General features: G+C 34.5%; 2 protein-coding genes across 4 annotated transcripts in view; one reads left to right on the forward strand and one right to left on the reverse strand.

Annotated features, from left to right (window-relative positions):
- The window catches only part of TP53INP1 (tumor protein p53 inducible nuclear protein 1), a 182,652-nt gene that overhangs the window by 72,694 nt on the left and 88,083 nt on the right, over positions 1 to 21,875 (reverse strand). The window lies entirely within an intron of this gene.
- INTS8 (integrator complex subunit 8) overlaps positions 1 to 21,875 on the forward strand; it is a 52,581-nt gene that overhangs the window by 2,782 nt on the left and 27,924 nt on the right. The window contains exons 3-14 of one of the 2 annotated variants that reach the window (XM_081266119.1): positions 359 to 499; positions 821 to 892; positions 1,786 to 1,837; positions 3,314 to 3,496; positions 7,670 to 7,777; positions 10,609 to 10,764; positions 13,453 to 13,553; positions 14,075 to 14,216; positions 17,188 to 17,258; positions 17,634 to 17,809; positions 19,108 to 19,241; positions 21,125 to 21,235. In XM_081266119.1, coding sequence (XP_081122245.1) covers positions 359 to 499; positions 821 to 892; positions 1,786 to 1,837; positions 3,314 to 3,496; positions 7,670 to 7,777; positions 10,609 to 10,764; positions 13,453 to 13,553; positions 14,075 to 14,216; positions 17,188 to 17,258; positions 17,634 to 17,809; positions 19,108 to 19,241; positions 21,125 to 21,235 — 1,447 coding nt within the window. The remainder of the gene's footprint in view (positions 1 to 358; positions 500 to 820; positions 893 to 1,785; positions 1,838 to 3,313; positions 3,497 to 7,669; positions 7,778 to 10,608; positions 10,765 to 13,452; positions 13,554 to 14,074; positions 14,217 to 17,187; positions 17,259 to 17,633; positions 17,810 to 19,107; positions 19,242 to 21,124; positions 21,236 to 21,875) is intronic. The other variant, XM_081266120.1, reaches the window with a different exon arrangement.

A 21,875-nucleotide genomic window follows, 5' to 3' on the forward strand; every position in this document is an offset into this window, starting at 1 on the left:
TTTTTTAATTTTTTTTTTAGATGTGGAATTTGTACTGTGATTTTGTTAAAAGTTCATTTTTTCTGAGATATAATCTAAAATATTTACAATTTGGGAAGTGGAAATTAGAGTAGAAATGAAACATGATGGTCTTTAGTTGATAATTGTTGAAAGTGGATGATGCGGATTCATTTTATTCTACTTTATGTGTATGTTTCTTTTTTTTTTTTTCCTAATAATTTAAAGTTTAAAAAGTTATTTTGAAATGTAGATTTGACCTTTTGGAACAATGTAATTATTTTTAGTGATGATTTAGAATTGTGTATTTGTTGCTTCTTAGGCACTAACATGCAAACATGTATCTTTTGCTTCTTTTAAGTTTGTCTGTTCCAGTATTGAATATGTTACTTAATGAACTGCTCTGCATCAGTAAAGTTCCTCCTGGGACAAAGCATGTAGACATGGATCTGGCCACGTTACCCCCAACCACTGCCATGGCTATACTTCTCTACAATAGATGGTAAATTATTTCATAAACCCAAAATGTGCTGGGAAACCTCTGTTTAATTGCACTCTGGCTTTCAGGCGTGTCTTTTTAAGGTTCTCCTGCCCTAGGGGATTCTCAGGATTTTTGGAGCTATGAGTATACAGCAAATTTGTGAATGTGTATATTAAAAGCATGCTGCTTAAAATGTGTGTGTGTGTGTGTGAGAGAGAGAGAGAGAGAACATAAATAACATGTCAAAGCTTCAGAGAATTTATGCTACAAATCTTCTAAGTATTTGAAACAATTGAAGTGATATTTATTGGTATATTAAATTTTATTTTTTCTTGTCTTCAGGGCAATTAGGACAATTGTTCAAAGTAGTTTTCCTGTCAAACAAGCAAAACCTGGACCCCCTCAGTTAAGTGTGTAAGTTGGCATATATGACCTTTGTTTGACATTTTTTAAATCAGAATTTTAAAAAATTTAGCAAGTTTTAAATAACCTGTGTTATAGAGGAAGCAGAGCAGAGGGCCTGCATAAAGGTTTATTTGGAGGAGTTATAAGGTTGGAGAATCAAATAGTGCTCTAGAAATCTAGGATAGAGAGTTCTGAAGAGCATTTTAAGAATTGCACCATTCATCAGAAAGTAGTGTTTATTTTTTTGTCAAATTCAAAGCTTATTACAAAAATTTGAACATGAAGTTTTAATTCTTAAGTTTCAGGTAGCAGTTTATCCTCATTTACTGATCTAAAGCACAGTTTCTAACTTTCCACAAATGAACTTTTGTTAGTAAGTTTTGTCTTGAAAGTTTTTTTAAAAAATTTATATATATATATATATATATATATGTACATGTATATATATATATATTTTTTTTTTTTTTTATGTGGTGCTGAGGATCGAACCCAGGGCCTTGCACCTAGGGCCTTGCACTTACCTATGCCGCTGAGCCATAATCCCAGCCCCGTTGTTTTAAATAAATATTTTTTAGTTGTAGTTGACACATTACCTTTATTTTATTTATTTTTATGTGATGCTGAGGATCGAAACCAGGGCCTCGCACGTGCTAGGTGAGCGCTCTACTGCTAAACCACGACCCCAGCCCCTTGAAAGTTTTGTTATTCAAGACAAATGAGAAAATACTGGTAAATTAATGAGCTTCCATAAGAGAAAGTATTTTTTTGTGTGTGTTTTTTTAAGCATGAAAAGTAGTAGCATTAAAATACTTAAACTCACCTTAAAGAATGATGCTTTTCAATTCAGAATTTTTTAGTCTTGAGAATAACATTTGAATGATTTTCCATCATTTCTCTTTTAGTATGAATCAGATGCAACAGGAGAAAGAGTTAACAGAAAACATTTTGAAAGTGGTAAGTATTGGCATTAGTTACATTGTAACAGTCGTGGAACACATTTTTAGCATGTATAGATGCATCTTCTAAGGTATGTGAGAGTTGTCAAGGTCTAGGTGCATTGACAGAAATTTTTACTGCCAGAATATAGGTAATATTACACCATAAATTAAACAAGTTTTCAACTCTAGTGGTAGAGTACTTTTATCACCAGTTCTATTGTTGAATATTTCATGATACTAGAAATCAGTGTTTTAGGTGATATATTTATATTGTGTTTTCTAAAAATTCCACAAGAAATATATATAACTTGTATTTTAAAATTATTCAATAATCAGAAAACAATTATTATTATTATTATTATTATTATTATTATTATTATTATTATTATTTGAGATGCTGAGAATTGAACCCAGGGCTTCACTCATGGTAGGCAGGCACTTTACCACTGAGCTATACCCCCAGTTCAGACTCTTTATTTTTAAGATGACCTACAGGAGGATTTCCTGTAATTTAAATATTATCTCTACTTTTTAATACCTACAATATCCCAGAAATGTCATGTAAGGTACAGGGGATGGTGGGGAAATGGACAGTAAATAATCTGTATCTATATAAAAGAAATGTGCTGTAGTATTTTGAATATTGGAAACAAAAACCCTGAGTCATTTTATTGTTATCTAGTGTCTAGTAAAGTGACTGGCACATAGAGGCATACAGATATTTCTTGAATAAATCAAAGTGGAGCAATGCAAATTTGTATTTATTTTTTTATTTATTTTTGGTACTAGGGATTGAACCCAGGGGTGTTTCCCACTTAGCCACATCCCCAACCATTTTTTATATTTTATTTAGAGACAGGGTCTTTCTGAGTTGTTTAGGGTCTCACTGAGTTGCTGAGTCTGGCTTTGAATTTTGCCTCAGCCTCTTGAGCTCTCTGGGATTATAGGCATGCTCTACTGCACTGGCTGCAAATTTTAATTTTTAATTTTTTTTTTTTTTTTTTTTTTTGTATTGTGGATTGAACCTGGGGTGCTTTACTACTGACCTACATTCCCAGCCATTAAAAATTATTATTTTTTAAAGTTTTGAGACAGGGTCTTACTAAGTTGCTTAGAGCCTCTCCAAATTGCTGAGGCTGACCTCAAACTTGGAATCCTGCCTCAGCCTCCTGAGTCTCTGGGGTTATAGACATACACCACCATACTCGGCAGTGCAAATTTTAAAATAATTTTTATTAACTTTTTATGAAAAAAATCAGTTTCTGATTTCAAAGTAGGAACTTAAGTTTTTTCTTGTGGTTTTTAAATTCTTCTTTTTTCCTTTAAGATAACTTCATTTCAACAAATTTAATTGTACTCTTGCTGCGTAGGAAGTTTTTTTTAATTTTTTTAACGAGTTCAATACACTAAGCTACTAAGTATCATGTAAATATTTTTTGGTTAATATAATTGCTATTTTTGCATTTTAATTCATTTATTGTATTTTTTGTAGCTAAAAGAACAAGCTGCTGATTCTATTTTAGTACTAGAGGCAGCCCTAAAATTAAACAAGGATCTTTATGTCCATACAATGAGAACTCTAGATTTATTGGCTGTGGAACCAGGCATGGTAAATGGAGAGACTGAGAGTTCTACTGCGGGATTGAAAATCAAAACTGAGGAAATGCAATGCCAGGTATTTATTTCTGTATTTATTACTGCATGGCAAAATGTTTTGTTTCATAGAGATCATTCTGATACTTTTAATTGAATTTATTTCTGCCTTTTCTCTTTGGTTTTGAGTTAAGATGTTATTAAGTTTGCATTTGTATTTTACAAATTTTATAAGACTTCACTTGAGATTTTTCTAAAAAGGAAAATATCATGTGATCTATTGTATCTGAAATAGTTTTCCAGTTGAATTTAGAAGACAGTTTAAATATAGAGAATGCAATGAGTATACAATTGATTTGCGGTTTATTCATGTCATTAGAAGTCTTGATTGGATGAAAACCAAACAAAACCCTCAACTACTATTGTGCTATACTGAAAACTAGACTCCTAGAGAAAATATCTACTTTTGGTTGTTGATGGAATACAGGGGTGCTCTACCTCTGAGCTATATCCCAAGCCCTTTTTACTTAAAAAAAATTGTTTTTGGTACTAGGGATTGAACCCAGAGGTGCTTTACCACAGAACTACATCCCCAGTCCTTTTTATTTTATTTTTTTTAATTTTAAGACAGAGTTTTGCTAAATTGTTGAGGCTGTCCTTGAACTTGTGATACTCCTGCCTTAGCCTCTTGAGTCACTTGGATTACAGCGTTCACTACCTTGTCTGGCTTCTGCATTTTACTAACACAGAACCTTGAGTACAGTAGAAATTTTAAAGTGTTCATTGAGTATTACCTGAAGAGGTCCATTAGATTAGTAATTTAACCTATATTCTTTGTGTAAATTGGATGACTTTTTTCATCACCAATTCTGGAAAAGGGCAGAAATAGTTAACATAGTGTTTGAAAGGGGATTTTCAGATTTACTGACTATACAGTTGAAGGTAATAAGTTTTTCAAAACCTGGTGAGATAAGAGTTCATAGGGAAAAAAAAATTGCAGTAGTAAGGTATTGATACTTGGTAACCTTTTAAAATCATTGATGAAACTTGCATGTGAGAGTATTTCTAGTGCTGTGTATCTCATAGTATTTCAGAGTCTTTTTTAAAAGCTGTTGCTGGTGTGGTGGCTCACGCTTGTGATCCCAGCGACTCAGGAAGCTGAGGTTGGAAGATCGAAGGTTCAAAGCCAGCCTCAGCAACTCAGCAACCTAAGCAATTTAGTGAGACCCTGTCTCAAAATAAAAAGTAAAAGAGGCCAGGGATGTAGCCCAAAGGTATAAGTGCCTCTGGATTCAATCCCATAAAAAAACAAAAACAAAACAAAACAAAAACACAAAGCTGTTGACAGCACTTCTGATCTAATCTTCATAACATGGTGGTTGACATAATCTGAAAAACAAGACTATAAAACACTTAGATGTGCTAAGTTAGCTTTATCAGATATTCTTTTATTTATTTATTTTTTTAAAGAGAGGAGAGAGAAAGAGACAGAGAAATTTTAATATTTATTTTTTTAGTTTTTCGGCGGAAACAACATCTTTGGTTGTATGTGGTGCTGAGGCTCGAACCCGGGCCGCACGCATTCCAGGCGAGCGCGCTACCGCTTGAGCCACATCCCCAGCCCTCAGATATTCTTTTATACATAGCTGAGTTATAATTCCTGTTTTCTGAGGAATCTGTTGGCTAAGTTTGGTTTGGCAAATTAGTGGTAATACTTATTTTGGGACATGACAATGTTTAAAGTACATCATTATTAAATTACATTTACATTACTAAAATTCACCTAAGACTCAAAAGTATTTACATCATTTACCATAAAACCAAGTGTTGCTGAACTTAGTGGTGCACATCTGTAATCCTCGCTACTCAGGAGGCTTAGGCAGGATCGCAAGTTTGAGGCCAGCAACAAGCAGCTTCGACTTTAATATGTATGAGGTCCTGAGTTTAATCCCCAGTATTACTGGGGTGTGTGTGGGGGAATGTGTTACTGTCCAATGCAAAAAGTTGGTTTCATTATCTCATTTTTGTTTTGTTTTTCAGTCCATTGACCACCTTTTAACTGTAGAATGTTAACTCATTTTAATGGCTTGTCAGTTACTGTAATAAAACTTGAAAAAAACCTTAATTTTTTGTATTTGCCTGGGAAGGAGAATTACATATAACTATATACATGTGTGTGTGAGTGTGTGTGTGTGCATGTATGCTTTTTAATTGTTCCTTTAGTATCCTTCACTCCAGATGTAATGAGCTCTCTATAATGAAAATCAGCCAGAAATTTGGTGTGGGCTAAATGGTGCAAAGCAGAGGCTGATGAGAATCAATCTTGATTCACTGAACAGGATAAACTATATAAAACATAACGATAAAGTGAGGTTCAGTAATGAGTACCAAATACTATTATAGCTTAGGTATTTGAAAGAAGAAAAAGCATCTGTTGGCTAAGTTTGGTTTGGTGTAAATGGAAATAAAGTGTGTAGAATGAAGTTCACTCATTTCTGGGATACCATGTGAATGGGAAATTGAGAAGACTGGTGTGATTAGAGGAAAAGTAAAGACACTTTGAGAGAAAAATTAAGATAGATGTTGGAATTCTTAAAGATTGGGTCAGTGAGATTGTACTTTTTCCTATTTGGAGAGAATAATTGATGAATTTTTTTTAAGATATTTTTTAGTTGTTGATGGACCTTTATTTATTTGTGTTGCCAAGAATCGAACCCAGTGCCTCAGGCATGCTAGGCAAGCGTGTTACTACTGAGCCACAACCCCAGTCCCTAATTGATGAATTTTTAAGTCAGCTCAAGTAGACTTATTTGGGAATGGGTAAGCTCAGTGGTAGAGTACATGCAAAGCACTGGCTTCATTCTCTAGCACCAAAACAACTGCTTTCTTAGCCATGTGTAGAATAAATGTGCTGCATAGGAGTCTTCTTCCTAGATCTGAGTTTAAGCCTGGCTCTGCCAGTGTTTGGTTCTGTGTTTTTCATGTCACTTTCTGGAACCTAGTATTCTTGTTTTGGCATTGGAATTTGAATCCAGGGCCCTTTATCACTGTGCTACATCCTGGTCTTTTTTATTTTTTATTTTGAGAAAACATCTTGCCAAGTTGCTGGCTTTAAAATTTGTAATCCTCCTGCTTCAGCCTCCAGACTCACTGGGATTACAGTTGGGTGCCACTGCTCCTGGCAGGATCTTAGTATACTTTCTTTTTTTTCCCCCTAATATTTAAAAAAAAATTTTTTTTTAATTGTAGATGGACACAGTATCTTTCTTTTTTATTTATTTGTTTTTATGTGGTGCTGAGGATCGAACCCAGGGCCTCATGCGTGCGAGGCAAGCACTCTACCACTGAGCCACAACCCCAGCCCAGGACCTTAGTAGTATTCTTTAAATGGCCAACCTGAGTAAATCTGAGTTGTCTTTTGACTTGTGTATTCAGTGAATCTGGGCATCAATCTAAAAAAAAGTTCTTGGAAAAATGTAGGAATTCTGCCTTTAGAAAAAGACAGTTGAAAAAGTAGTGTCAATTTTGGCCATCAATTCAAATTCCTCAGTTTATTTAGTCTATTATGATAGATTTTTGCTTTCTTCCCCATTTGGGGGGGATCCCCAACATCTGTTCCCCTCTTCTATGTTAGAAGAATTCCTTACCTTTGGGGCTTGGTGGAAAGCACACCCTTCTGTTAGAGTAGAAACTCAAAACTAAATAGTGGCTGTGTTAAGCCTCTTCCAGCTTGAGGGTAGACATATCACAGGTGAATACAGGTATTTAAACTGAATTAGCATCCTATAGGTCAAAGTGGGACTGATAGAGAATCTGTTATGGTGGTGGTTAGTAGCAACATCAACAGTTAAATTTAGTTTCCAGGGGCAGTATTTGGGGAATGCAGCTGTTGCTTTGGTGTTAAGTACTGGTGGTTGCAGGTGACATAAGTTGTGGTATCTAGTGTTGAGATGGGCTACAGTGGTATCTGCACCAGTTTTGGATCTTGTCCTTACTACCTGCCTTCCTTGCCTCTTGTTTTCCTCATCTGATTCTTTGGCCTTCACAATAGTTTTATAGGCTATCTGAAATCTTATCATTAAATGGTTTTCTGCTTCAGTGAGTTGGAGTTGGTTTCTATTTTATTGTTCATCAAAAAATTTTTTTAACCTCATTTTTTCCCTTTGTTTTCCTGACATAAAGATCATTTTGAATTCTATCAACTCTAAAGTCCATGGAAAATTATTAAACAACTTTGGTATTCATTCCATTTTAGGTATGTTATGATTTGGGGGCAGCATACTTCCAGCAAGGCTCCACAAATTCAGCAGTTTATGAAAATGCCAGAGAAAAATTTTTTAGAACCAAAGAACTAATTGCAGAGGTAAATACAATCATAATCTATACAGTTTTTTGGCTTTAATATTTCTTAAGATTAAAAAAACACTGTATTTTTGGGGAAAGGGATTGTAGCTCAGTGGTATAAGGCATACGTAGTATGGGGAAGGGCCCTGGGTTTAGCCCCCAGCAATACCACTAACAAAAACCACAAATGTGTTCATTGCACTAGATTTGGAAAGTTCAAAAAGTATAAAAACTGGTTTTAAAAAAAATCTATATTGGTGGTGTTAGAGTGGTGTCTCAGTGGTGAAGCCTTGCACGTGAGGCACTGGGTTCGATCCAAAGCACCACATAAAATATATAAATAAAATAAAAGTACTGTGTCCAACTACTAAAAAATATTAAAAAATTTAAAAAATCTGTATTACTACTACTTGGAATTAACTTCTTTTACTTTTTGATCATATTTTCTTTCTGTATATTCTTAAACAGTTCAGCTCATACATACTATTTTGTATCTTGCTTAAGTCTTTGAGTAGGCATTTAAATTTATCATTCTATTATGTGGGTATCCTTCTTTTTTTTTTTTCTTTTGGTACCAGGGATTGAACTCAGGGGCACTTAACCACTGAGCCACATCCCCAGCTTTTTTTTGTATTTTATTTAGATAGGGTCTCACTGAATTGCAGTTGCTGAGGCTGGCCACTGGGATTATAGGTGTGTGCCACCTTACCCAGTTTTGTGGATACTCTTTGATTGACTTTATTTCTTTTATATTTGGGCACTTAGGTTATTTAATCTCTATTTTTTTTTTTTTTTTTTTTGGTATTTGGGGTTAAACCCAGCAGTGCTCTACTACTGAGCTACATCCCCAGCCCTTTTTAAATTTTTGTTTGTTTTTGAGACAGGGTTTTACTAAGTTGGCCAGGCTAGTCTTGAACTTATGATCCTCCTGACTCAGCCTCTCAAATTGCTGGGATTATAGGTGTTCTCCACCATACCTGGCTAGGTTATCTACTCTTTATTATACTAGTAGTATTATTATACTACTCTTTATTGTACTATATTACTAGGTTATTTACTCTTTATTATATTTTATATGTAGCTTAATTATAAAGCTATATTTATGTCTTAAGAATGAACTTCTGTTCAGACTTTAGAACCTTTTAACTACTATAGACTCATGTCATTTACTATTATTACTATTTAATTTTTTAGTTGTTGATGGACCTTTATTTTATTCATTTATTTATATGTGGTGCTGAGAATTGAACCTAGTACCTCACATATATGAGGCCACAACCCCAGCACAGTTATTACTTTTTAAAGGCAATAAATTTATAAAACCAAATTACTTTCTAGCTTTATTTTTCTGATCAGTAGTGATTTACTCTGTATTTACTTGAACTGGTGTATTTAATCAGTAGTATTTAAAAAAAATTATTTTGTTAATATGGTGGGTGAAATACAGTATCTTTAAAAAATTTACCTTAATTCCTACTAAGGACAAACTTTTAAAAATTCTGATTCTTGCTGGGCATGGTGACATATGTATGTAGTCCTAGAGACTGGGAGGCTGGGGCAGGAAGATCAAAAATTCAGGACCAGACTTTGCATGTTAGCAAGGTTCTCAGCACCTCAAGGAGACTCAAAATCAAAAGGAATGGGATATAGCTTAGGGGTAAAGTGTACCAGCGTTCAATCCTCAGTAGTAAAGCTCTTGCCTAGCATGTATGAGGCATTTTGCAGTATTGATTCAGGTGTCTAAATTTTAAGGTTTATACCTAGGTTTTTGATTGCCATATGCTGGAAACATCCCTGCTTCAATTTCTTCTTTCCTTTAAGAAATTAAGTGACTTAGAAATTTAATTTAGTTTATTCGTTTTTTCTTTTTCTGTGTGTGGTACTGGAAATTGAACTCAGGGCCTCATGCCTGCTAGGCTAACGGTCTCAGACTAGATCTATTACAGATCTATTAGGAATTCCAATTTAACCTTGCCCAAGGAACTCTTCAGATTTCTGATTTCATTGTGTTTTTAAGTATAGTAAAGTAAAACTCTTTCTCAATTGTGTTGTTTTAAAAAAATCTTTTTGGTAGGAGCATTTTTGTTCTTCCTAATTGAAGAATCAGAGTTTTCTATATTATCTCCTTTAAATTTCTGACTGATATATGTATTTTAAAATGTTTAAGTTTTTTTAACACTTCACTCTTTATTAATGTCTTACTTGTCATATCTGGATAGAAAGATAATAATGTTTATCTTTTGTAATTTGACCCAAAAACTTTAAACCAGGGATTGGCAAAAATATTTTTTTTGGCAGGAGGTAAAGGGCCAGGTAGTAAATACATTAGACTTTGTGTTCCATATTCAGTTTTTTTTTAACTTTATTTTTTTAGTTGCTGATAGAACTTTATTTTTATTTATTTATATGTTGTTGTGTTGAGAATCAAACCTAGTGCTTCACACATGCTAGGCAAGCACTCTACCTCTGAGCCACCACCCCAGCCCCCAATATTTAGTTTTTTCTGATATTCTTTTTGTTATAATTTACAGTTCTAAAAATTGTTTTTGAAACAATAGATAATAGGCTGTATTTGTCCTATAAACAATAGTTTGCTGACCCTTTCTTTAAATACATAACCTTTTCATTTATTGTGGTGCTGGGGATTGAACCCAGATCCTTGTGCATGCGAGGCAAGCACTCTACCAACTGAGCTATATCTCCAGCCCCAAACCTTTTCATTTTTTTTATGATTCCTCCAGATTTGAATTTTCTGTTATCATTTTCTTGTACTGTTAAATACATTATGGGGTACTAGATTATTGTTTATATTACATTAATGGATAATGATATATAACTCTTACTTTACAGATAGGTTCATTATCTCTTCATTGTACCATAGATGAGAAGCGGTTAGCTGGTTATTGTCAAGCATGTGATGTTCTTGTACCTTCTTCTGATAGTACCTCTCAACAGTTGACTCCATATAGTCAAGTCCACATTTGTTTGAGATCTGGCAACTATCAGGTAAGATATATGATGGGAATGCACTGGTGTAGCTGAAAAGTTTTGGAAGCCAGACAACACTGAGTTCTAGTCCTGGTTCTGCCATTTACCAGTTGTATGATTTGGGCATATGACTTAAACTCACCAGCTGGCCTAAAAAAGTAGTGGTAATGGTTGTCACATTTCAAAAGATTCTTGTAAGAATCAAGTGAGAAGCGTTAACTACACAGATATTCTTTATTATTGATACTATCCTTTTTTGACCCAGTAGAATTTGCCCATCATAAATTGGTTGTGTAAGAAACTGTATGAACATAACTTTAAGTTATAGGTAGATAGCTTTTAGTTTTATGGATCCTGAAGTTTTTAATTCATTTTGAAAGTATATCCTTGTATCATGGCTTTGTTCATTTTTGTAAATATTACAGCAGGAGGAGAATGTGAACTAAGTGGTTTTGTTAGGTTGTGATGCTCATTTGCAAAACACTCTTTGCTACTGAGCTTGGTTATCATCTCAGGATGCTGAGATTCTTGCACCTCAGTGCTTGTCTTTAGCTTTGTAATGAAATCACTGGTAATTAGAGTGTGTACTTTTAAGTATTTATTGGAAAACTTCGATTCTTGAGAGTACACCATGCCTTCATGTTATTTAACTCACAATTGAAATCATGAAACAACAAAGGTGTAATTTACTTTCAGTTTTGTGTTTCTATAGATGAGGGAGGAGACGATGCTTTCTTCCCTTGTTCCTGATTATTTTTCTAATATTGCTTTCCCTTATGTTAGAAAATTAAATTTTTATTTTTTGTTTTTGGTGCTGGAATTGAACTCAGGGATGATTAACCACTGTGCCACCTCCCCAGCCGTTTTTATTTTTTATTTTGAGACTGGGTCTTGGTAAATTGCTTAGGGCCTCATTAAGTTGCTGAGACTGGCTTTGAATTCTCCATCCTCCTACTTCAGCCTCCTGAACCTGAGGGATTATAGATCTGTGCCACCGCGTCTGGCAGGAAATTAAATTTTCCTGAACATGAATTATAGATATGGGAGAATTTATTTAAGTCTAGAGATCTTTCAGTTAACCACTCCCTAGAACAGGCTTATAGGTGAGGGTCCATAAGGTAAGTACACAGAATTTTTTTTTCTCTCTGGGGATCATTGAACCAGGGCCTCACACATGATAGGCAAGCGATGTACCACTGAACTACAACCCCAGCCTTCCCCACCCCAAAAGTCTTTTTTGTTTTGTTTTGTTTTTGGAGACAGGTCTTAGTTGTTTAGGCTGGTTTTGAACCTGTGATCCTCCTGCCTCAGTCTCTCATGTAACTGGAATTTTAGGTGTGTATTGCTGTTTTTGGCACATATAGATGCTTAAGAAGCTTCTGGAAACCACGTATGGTGGTACATGTCTGTAGTCCCAGCTGCTCAGGAGGATAGCAAATTTGAGGCCAGCCTGGGCAAGTTAGCAAGACCCTGTCTCAAAAAAATAAAAGGAAGAGCTGGGATATAGCTCAGTTGTAGAGTGTCCTGGCTTCATACCACAAAGGGAAGAAAAAAGAAAGAAATCATGTTTAGCCTTTATTTGAATAGATTCCCTTTATATGAACTGTTTCATTTTGTTTTGTGCTGGTGAAGCCTTAAACAGCTGTAACTGTCTTCTCACACATGGAAAGTGGTAGACTTGATCTTGAGGAGCCTTAGGACATTCATTGTTCATATTTTGCTGTAGAGGAAAACAGTAGTTGGCTGTGTAGTTTATTTTTGTTGGTACAGGAGATTAAATCCAGGGCCTATAGCATGATAAGCAGATGTTCTACCAATAAGCTACATTCCTAGCCTTTATTTTATTTTTAGAAGGGCTCTTGCCGAGTTGCCCAGGCTGACCTCAAATTTGCTCTCCTCCTTTCTCATCCTTCCCAGTGTTAGAACTATAGGTGAGTGCTGGGATTATAAGCATGTGCCACCATGCCCAGTGGTTCTACAGTTTTGAAACCACTTTCATCAGCACTTTTGTGGTAGTGGCTGATTACCTTTGTTTTCAGAAATCCTCTTCCCATCTTCCCACCCCCGTCACCCATTCTTTCTTTTCTTGTTTTCCATTGCTTGACAAGACTGAGAAAAAAAAAATCTGTAAGTAATAATGTGGATGTTTTTGTAATTCACTTAAGTAACACATTTTAAACCAAATTTACTATAGTTGTTTCTTAGTATGTTTTTTTCTAGCTGATTTATTTAAAAATATTATTTTTTTGAAATTTGTTTTATGAAGGAAACTTAAAAGTTTGTTTAAAAAACATTTTTTTTAAAGAGGTTGCATTGCTTCTTACTGATTTTTTTCCCCCAGCTTTCATTTTTTTTTTTATTCATTATTTTCAATTTTAAAAGGAGGATGATTTTTTTGGATACAATTTTTTATTTGTTCTTCTTAGATATACATGACAGTACAGTGCATTTTGACATACATATATATAGTATAATTTAGTCTAATTAGGATTCCCTTCTTGTGGTTGTACATGATGGGGAGTTTCAGTGGCAGATGATTTTTATTCTTAATCTAATTTTAGAATTTTAGAAAGAGAATGTTTTCCCAGTAAGGTATTTTTATGATTTTCTTCAATTTGTATTTTCCAAATATAGAAAGACTTTTTTAAAGTAAAAAAAAATTGCCATGATTTTTGAAGTGAATATAATCTTATATATATGTTCTAGGAGGTAATACAGATATTCATTGAAGATAACTTAACCTTCAGTTTACCTGTCCAGTTCCGACAATCAGTGCTAAGAGAACTCTTTCAGAAAGCTCAACAAGGGTAAGTAAATTGAAAAATTACTTTCAGGTTTTGACAAAAGTGCAAGTCCTTTCTGGTTAATCTCCAACTTATCTACAAATCTTTGACATTACTTTCACTTTTGTTAATATAAAGGAAACTAACATAATCAAAGGATACATTATAAAGTTGGTTTTTCTGGTTTATTTTAAAAGTGATTTCAAGGAGAAAGTTACACAAAGCAGAATTCATTCTGTTGCCTAATCTGTAACTAAATTATCCCTTGATAAATTCAAAACCTGTTCCCCTCCCTGCTCCTGACTTGGTATATGATATTTTCGAGTGGGTTTGAATATCCTAAAATCTTTTCAAGTAAGATTGCCTGGACTGGGGATGTAGCTCAGTGGCAGAAGACTACTTGCTTAGCATGTGTAAGACTGAGTTAGATTCCCAGGACTGGAAAGGGAAAGATAAAAATAAATGACTCATTCTTGTGAATTTATTGTTGTAATATACGCCTTTTAAAAAATTATAAAAATAACAGTGGATCTACTTTTTTACAGAAATGAAGCTCTAGATGAAATCTGTTTTAAAGTCTGTGCCTGCAACACAGTCCGTGATATATTGGAAGGCAGAACAATTAGTGTTCAATTTAACCAGATATTTCTTAGACCTAACAGAGAAAAAATAGACTTTCTTCTTGAGGTAAGATATTGTTCCCCTTTTGATTCATAATTAATTAGTTAATTAATCAATTTGGTACAGGGAATTGAATCCAGAAGCACTTTACCATTGATCCATATACCCACCCCTTTTTATTTTTAGTCGGGGTCTTGCTATGTTGTTTGAGCCTTGCTTAATTGCTGAGGCTGGCCTTGAACTTGTGATCCTCCTGCCTCAGCCTCCCAAGTTTCTAGGATTAAAGATGTGTACCACCATATCCGGCCATAATTGATAATTTTGCTTTTAAGTTAACCATTGCCCCTTTACTGCCTTTATCTAACTTCCTTTTCTGTGATGGATAGTTGATACTGTTGACAAACAATACCCTTTAACTTCATCTTCATCATAGCTCTTTGAGTACCCCTTCTCCATATTTCTTCTATAGTTTTTATTGGATTTTCTTTGTTCCTGCATTGACTTTTGGCCTCTTTAGTGGTTTGTTTATATAGCTTTCATCCACTTTCAGTTCTTTAAAAAAAAAAAAGATTTAAAAAAAAAAAGATGCTCAAAAATGATTTATACTGATGGTTTAACCAAAAAAATGGTATTGAGCATAGTACTTATTAAGTACTATTTTTTTGTTTTATTGATACCAGGGATTAAACACAGAGGTGTTCAACCCCTGAGCTTTGTCCCCAACTCTTTATTTTTTAAGACAGGGTTTCGCTAACTTGCTTAGGGCCTACTAAGTTGCTGAGGCTGGCTCTTGAATTCATAGTCGTCCTGCCTCAGCCGCCAAAGCCACTGGGATTATAGGCATGCTCTAGTGAGCCCAATTGTGAGTTTTTTTTTTTGTTTTTGTTTTTTTTTTTTTTGAGACAAGTCCTCAGGATGTTGCTCAGGCTGGCCTTATATTTCTTTCTTTCTTTCTTTCTTTCTTTCTTTTTTTAATATCAGGGATTAAACCCAAGGGCACTTAACCACTGAGCTACATCCCCTGCCCTTATTTATTTATTTGTTTGGACACCAGGGATAGAACTGAGGGGCACTTGACCACTGAGCCACATCCCCAGTGCTTTTTTGTATTTTATTTAGAGACAGGGTTTCAGTGAGTTGCTTAGTGCCTCACTTTTGCTGAGGCTGGCTTTGAACTCCAGATCCTCCTGCTTCAGCCTCCTGAGCCTTGGAATTACAGGTGTGCACCAGTGCCCCCAGCCCCTTTTTATTTTTTACTTCGAAACATGGTCTTGCTAAATTGTTTAGGGTCTTGCTAAGTTACTGAGGCTTGCTTTGAACTTGCGATACTCCTACCTTATTGGGATTACAGGCATGCAATGCTGTGCCCAGCATGGCCTTGTATTTCTTTTCTTTCTTTCTTTTTTTTTTTTTTTAAAAGAGAGAGAGAGAATTTTTTAATATTTATTTTTTAGTTTTTGGCGGACACAACATCTTTGTTTGTATGTGGTCCTGAGGATCGAACCTGGCCCGCATGCATGCCAGGCAAGCGCGCTACCACTTGAGTCACATCCCCAGCCCGGCCTTGTATTTCTTGACTCGGGCAATCCTCTGAATATACTTGGCACTACAGGCAAATACTACCATGCTTGGCTTCTGTTATTTTAATAATAGTTTCATCGAGATATAATTCACATACCATGCAGTCCACCTAAAGTGTACAATTCAGTAGTTTTAGTATATTTTTAGGGTTGTGTGACATCACCTCTTTTCTTTACCTCCACCAAACCTCTTACCATTCACTCCTCGGTTTTTCTAAATAACCCCAATCTTAGAATCTACTCCCCCTATGCTTTTTTTTTTTTTTTTTTTTTTTGTGGTGCTGGGGATTGAACCCAGGGCCTTGTGCGTGAGAAGCAAGCACTGTACCAACTGAGCTATATCCCCAGTTGTCTCCCCCACTTTTTTTTTTTAACCAGTACATCCCAGACCCTTTTTTTTCTTTCTTTTAAAAATATTTTTAGTTGTATATGGACACAATACTTTTATTTATTTATTTACGTGGTGCTGAGAATCGAACCCAGTGCTTCACATGTGCTAGGCAAGTGCTTTACCACCAAGCCACAACCCTAGCCTCCCTGCACTCCCCACCCTCCCCTTTTTGAGATAGGTTCTCACGAAGTGTCCAAGGCTGGCCTTAATCTACAAGTTGCTGGCATTACAGGTGTGGTCCACTGTGTATGACTGTCAGAGTCTATTTACTTTATAGATTTGTCCTTGTTGGACTTGTCATATAAATTTATTTATATAATAGTTGGTCTTTTTTAATTGGCTTCTTTCACTTAGTTTAACATTCTCATGGTCCATGTTGCAGCCTTTATCACATTCCTTTTTTAATTAAGTAATATTCCATTTTTGTTCATTTATCCATTTGCGAGACTTTAGGTTGTTTATTTATTTACTTCAGTTTAAAAATATTTGACATATTGAGGATAGGTACTCTTATATTAGTTATATTTTATTTTGACTTCTTGTAAGTACTATTTCAGGAGAAATCATAATCTATGAAATAAATGTAGAATAACATGAAAATATTGTGTGTACATAACTAATATCCACTTAATTAGTTTCCATTATTATTTTAATTGTTTATATTTTCAGCTGCAGTTATTTTCTTAACTGTTGGTTCTATGGTTCTATATTCATTAGCTGTTACTGATCATTGTTTTCAACTCTCTTTTCTGACAGGAACTGTTGATTCCTAAAGCTTAATCACTTCATGTAATCTGGGCATACACCTTAAAAATTCTGAGAGAATAACATGTTAAATTTTTTGTAGTAAATTATTCTTTACAACCTGTATGTACCCGCAGTTATTAGAACATTCACCTTTCTCTAGTGAATTCTTACTCATTAATCTTAGCTCTTGTCGTAATCAGACCTGTCAGTACTATACTGTTGAAACAGGAAAATTCGATTGTTTTAAATCAACACTTTTCAACCTGATCTACCTTTTTTAAAGCACTTATATTCAATTGAAAATTACTCAAATTCCTAGGTATGTTCAAGATCAATAAATTTAGAAAAAGCTTCAGATTGTCTGAAAGGAAATATGGCTGCTTTTCTAAAGTAAGTACATTTTTCTTTTTTTAACCTTTGAACTAAGTCCCATGAGAAGAGTATCTTTTATTACCTTTTTGTATATGTCCTCCATATCTTATAGTCAGGCAGTCACATGTTGGAAAAACCAGTTAAGTTCAAATTTGTATAGCCAACTGAAACTTTTGGATTATGTAGTTACTTTTGTAGTATATTATAGCACTAGTATTAAAATTTTAAATAACAATCAAAGGCAAATTTTAAAATCTATTTAAAGATATTGTAATATAATTTGTGAAATGATTAGCTTTTTAAATGGTTTATTAATATAAATTGATTCATATGATTTTTTCCTCAAACTAAATTATACACTTTTTTGTTTTATAATATTTCTTACTGATCTAGGAATGTGTGTCTGGGGTTGGAAGATCTGCAGTATGTTTTCATGATTTCTTCACATGAGCTTTTCATTACATTGTTGAAAGATGAAGAACGAAAGCTTCTTGTTGATCAGATGAGGAAGAGATCCCCTAGAGTAAATCTGTGCATTAAACCTGTAACTTCATTTTATGATATCCCAGGTTAGCTCTCCAGTCTGCCAGCTAGACTGTTGGCACATTTTGCCCCTCTATTCAAATTAACATTGAAATATATTTAAGGATTCCCTTTTACTTGTTTTGTTTATACTTTATAGATATTTATGTGTGTGCTCCAGTTAGATTTCTGTATGAGTCGTTAAGTGCTAGGACTCTGTTGAGTGTATGGTAAATAAACAATCTTTTATTAGGCCAAGATTTTGGATAAGTATATAGAATATTTTAGATGGGGAAATAGACCAAGATAACCCTACAGCTAATAAGTTGTTGGAGGTAAAAACAAGAAGGGATGGGGCTGAGATTGTGGCTCAGTGGTAGAATGCTTGCCTAGAACGTGCGGGGCCCTGGCACCACATAAAAGTAAATGAGTGGAATAAAGGTATTGTGCCCAACTACAACTAAAAAATAAATAAATGTTAAAAAAAAAAAAAAAGAAGGGAAGGGGAATAGTGAGGGATAGTGGACCCAGAAAGATGAAAATTTTGATTTTAGCCTTTATCATTGTGCTGCTATGTGTTGACTAAACATTCAGCTTTGGCAACATTTTCATTTTTGTTTGTTTATTTAATGAATTCTCCAATTTTTGTCCTTATTCATAAAAAGTGGAAAATACAGTGCTCTTTATTAATAAGAAACATAAGCTTCAAAATTTAGTACAGATGAGACAAAAGAATTCAGTTGGTTTAACATAAGCAAAGTTTTAGCTACTTTGACCCTCACTAGATTTAAACTAGTTGGTAACCAGTCATAAAGGAAAAAATACCAAGATTAATATGCATGAAATGCTAGAAATACATTATTGAAAACTGATAGCTGAGCTATAATTTGGGATTTTAATGATCATTTTTGGCTCTCTTCCCTCTCTTCCTTTCCCCTCAAAACAAAAAAAAAAAAACATGTCTTTATGTTTATTATTAAATTTTATAAGTGCTTTCATTAACACATTATGTTCAAAAATAGGAATCTCTATATGAATTAATTCTTTCCATATATCCTGAATATTCTTTCCATGAACCAGTTATTGACTTTAACTTTTGTTTATATCTTCACTGTTTTTCAAATGGATTCACTTATTAAATTCAGATGTATTTCAAATTGTGGTAGGTTTTGTGTGAAGATAAAGTTAATAAATAACTTACATTACGTTGAGTGAGTCAGTTCTCAAAATGATAGCTGCTTTCAACTTCAAATACTTACAAATATGTTTCAGTTGTCATTCTCGTACGTTTACATATATCTTTGAGTTAAATCATTATTAAAATGGAACTCTTATCTTTTTTTAGCCTCAGCAAGTGTCAACATTGGTCAGTTGGAACATCAACTTATATTGTCAGTGGATCCCTGGAGGATTCGACAGATTTTAATAGAATTACATGGTATGACTTCAGAGCGACAGTTTTGGACAGTATCTAATAAGGTAAGAAACTCAAGAACAGGTGTGAATTAATTTTCATTTTCTAATCTAATTTATTAAAAGGGCTGTTCCCTGGTCTTTTTGAGAAAAAGGATCCATTTTACTTATAGTCTTCACCCAACCATAATTGTACTTTTATTGTACATTGTCAGAAAAAATTGAAAATGGGGAAAAAAAAAACTATTAAATCAGTAACATCTAAAAATGTTATATTGTTTGTTACTGAAGTGTCTACATGCATTTTAAATATAGCTGTAAATATATGTGTAATGTATACTACCTATTAATAATCTTACTGTTCAGGGTCCCTCTCTCTCTGACTAGTCTGGTTATCAAACCCAGGGATTTGCTCTTGCTAGAAAAGCACTCTATCACTGAATTGTACCTTGGGTCTTTGTTTTTACTTTATTTATTTTAAAATAATTTTTTTTAGTTGTAGATGGCCATAATACCTTTATTTATCTATTTTTTTAATGTTTATTTTTTTAGTTATAGGTGGACACAATATCTTTATTTTATGTGGGGCTGAGGATCCTACTGCCTCATGCATGCTAGATGAGCGCTCTACCTCTGAGCCAAAATCCCAGCCCTTTATTTATCTATTTTTATGCTATACTGAGGATTGAACCCAGTACCTCACATGTGCTAGGCAAGTGCTCTACCACTGAACTACAACCCCAGTCCCTTATTTTTACTTTATTGTGTGTGATTTGTATATTGGGGATCAAACCTAGGAGTTCTCTACCTCTGAGCTATATATCCAGCCCTCCATCTTATGATCATGAGTAACTGAAATTACAGGCATTCACCACCTTGTCCAGCTTGGTTTTGCTTCTTAATACTGTCTTCAAATCTAAAGCCTACACCATGGAATCTCAGTGTATTAAAAGTTCTTTTTTTTTTTTTTAATTTTTTGTAGTTGAGTATGGACAGCATACCTTTATTTTATTTGTATGTGGTGCTGAGGATCGAACCCAGTGTCTCACACATACTAGGCAAGAGTTCTGTCACTGAGCTACAGCCCAGCCTTAAAAGTTCTTCATAGAACATTTTTTTGCTTTCAATGTTCTTTTAAGGTCCCACCTAATGTATTTACCTATTTCTGAGGTTATCTATTTAAATTTCTTCCATGGAAAGTGTAAGTGAAAATAGCTTTTAAAGTCCCATTTCAGCCATGCGTGGTGTCACACACCTGTAATCCCAGCAGTTTGGGAAGCTGAGGCGGGAAGATTGTGATTTCAAATCTAGCCTCAGCAATTTAGGGAGGCCCTGATGAATTCAGTGAGACTCTGTCTAAAGTATATAAAGGGTCTGGGGATGTGGCGAGTGGTTAAGTGCTCTTGGATTCAATCCTCGGTACCAATAAAACAAAAAAACATCATTTCAGTGAAAAATAGATTAGAGATAAAAGGAAATAAACCATAGATATAGGAGAAGTATGTGGCAGTGCTTTTAATTAACTGCATAGTGCCCCTCCTGCTGAAGTAGTAGTGGAAAAGCAGCCAGAAATTCATTTATATAGGACTTAAGCATACTTAATTACAGTGAAATGAAAATTTTTTTTCTTTGAAAAGGATCTGTAAATGATTTTTTTCCCAAAAATGATTTTTTTTCCCTCCTGTACTGGGTCTTGAACCTAAGGGTGCTCTACCACTGAAATATATCCTCAACCCTTTTAATTTTATTTTGAGATAGGGTCTTGCTAAATTACAAGTGTCTCACCAAGTTGCTGAGGCTGGCCTCGAACTTGGAAACCACCTGAGTTGCTGATTACAGGTGTGTTCCTGGTTTATTATGATTTTTTAAAAAATGTGTTTGAATGTTATTGAAAGATTCTCATCTACATTTGGCTTTCTCTGTGTGTAATGTATTTTTATTTCTTCTAGTGGGAAATACCTTCTGTGTATAGTAGTGTAATCCTGGGAATTAAGGACAGTTTAACAAGAGATTTAGTGTATATTCTCATGGCCAAAGGTTTACACTGCAGTACTGTTAAGGTGAGTAAAAGTGTACATCAGTGCTTGTTATGAATATACTTTAATAATTTTAGCAAGTGTCAGGAATTAAAACCTGTTATCTTTTCCTTGTCTTAAAATCAAAGTATAGGCCTAAAAAGATTGGCTTAAAAAGCCATTTGAAAAAGCATTTTAGTCAGTTCTTTTTCTTTTGCCTTTATAATTACATCGCATATGGATACCATTCTATACTTTTTTTTTTTTAAAGAGAGAGTGAGAGAGGGGAGAGAGAGAGAGAGAGTTTTTTTATTTTTTAGTTCTCGGCGGACACAACATCTTTGTTGGTATGTGGTGCTGAGGATCGAACCCGGGCCGCACGCATGCCAGGCGAGCGCGCTACCGCTTGAGCCACATCCCCAGCCCCCATTCTATACCTTTTTAAAAGTCTAGAAATCAGGCATGGTGGTGTGTGCCTATAGTCCAGCTACTTAGGAGGCTGAAGCAGGAGGGTCACTTGAGTCTAGGAGCTCAGGGTTAGCCTGGACAACATAGTGAGACTCCCATCTCTTGAATGAATGAATTTAGAGAGCATGAAAAGTTATCATTTGTATTCTTTAGGATTTAGTTAATAAAGATTGTATAAAAGGATTAAAAAATTAAAAAAATGTTAAAATTACTTTTG

This window comes from Spermophilus citellus (genome assembly GCF_964194105.1).
Source record: "Spermophilus citellus genome assembly, chromosome: 14".
NCBI classification, from domain to species: domain Eukaryota; kingdom Metazoa; phylum Chordata; class Mammalia; order Rodentia; family Sciuridae; genus Spermophilus; species Spermophilus citellus.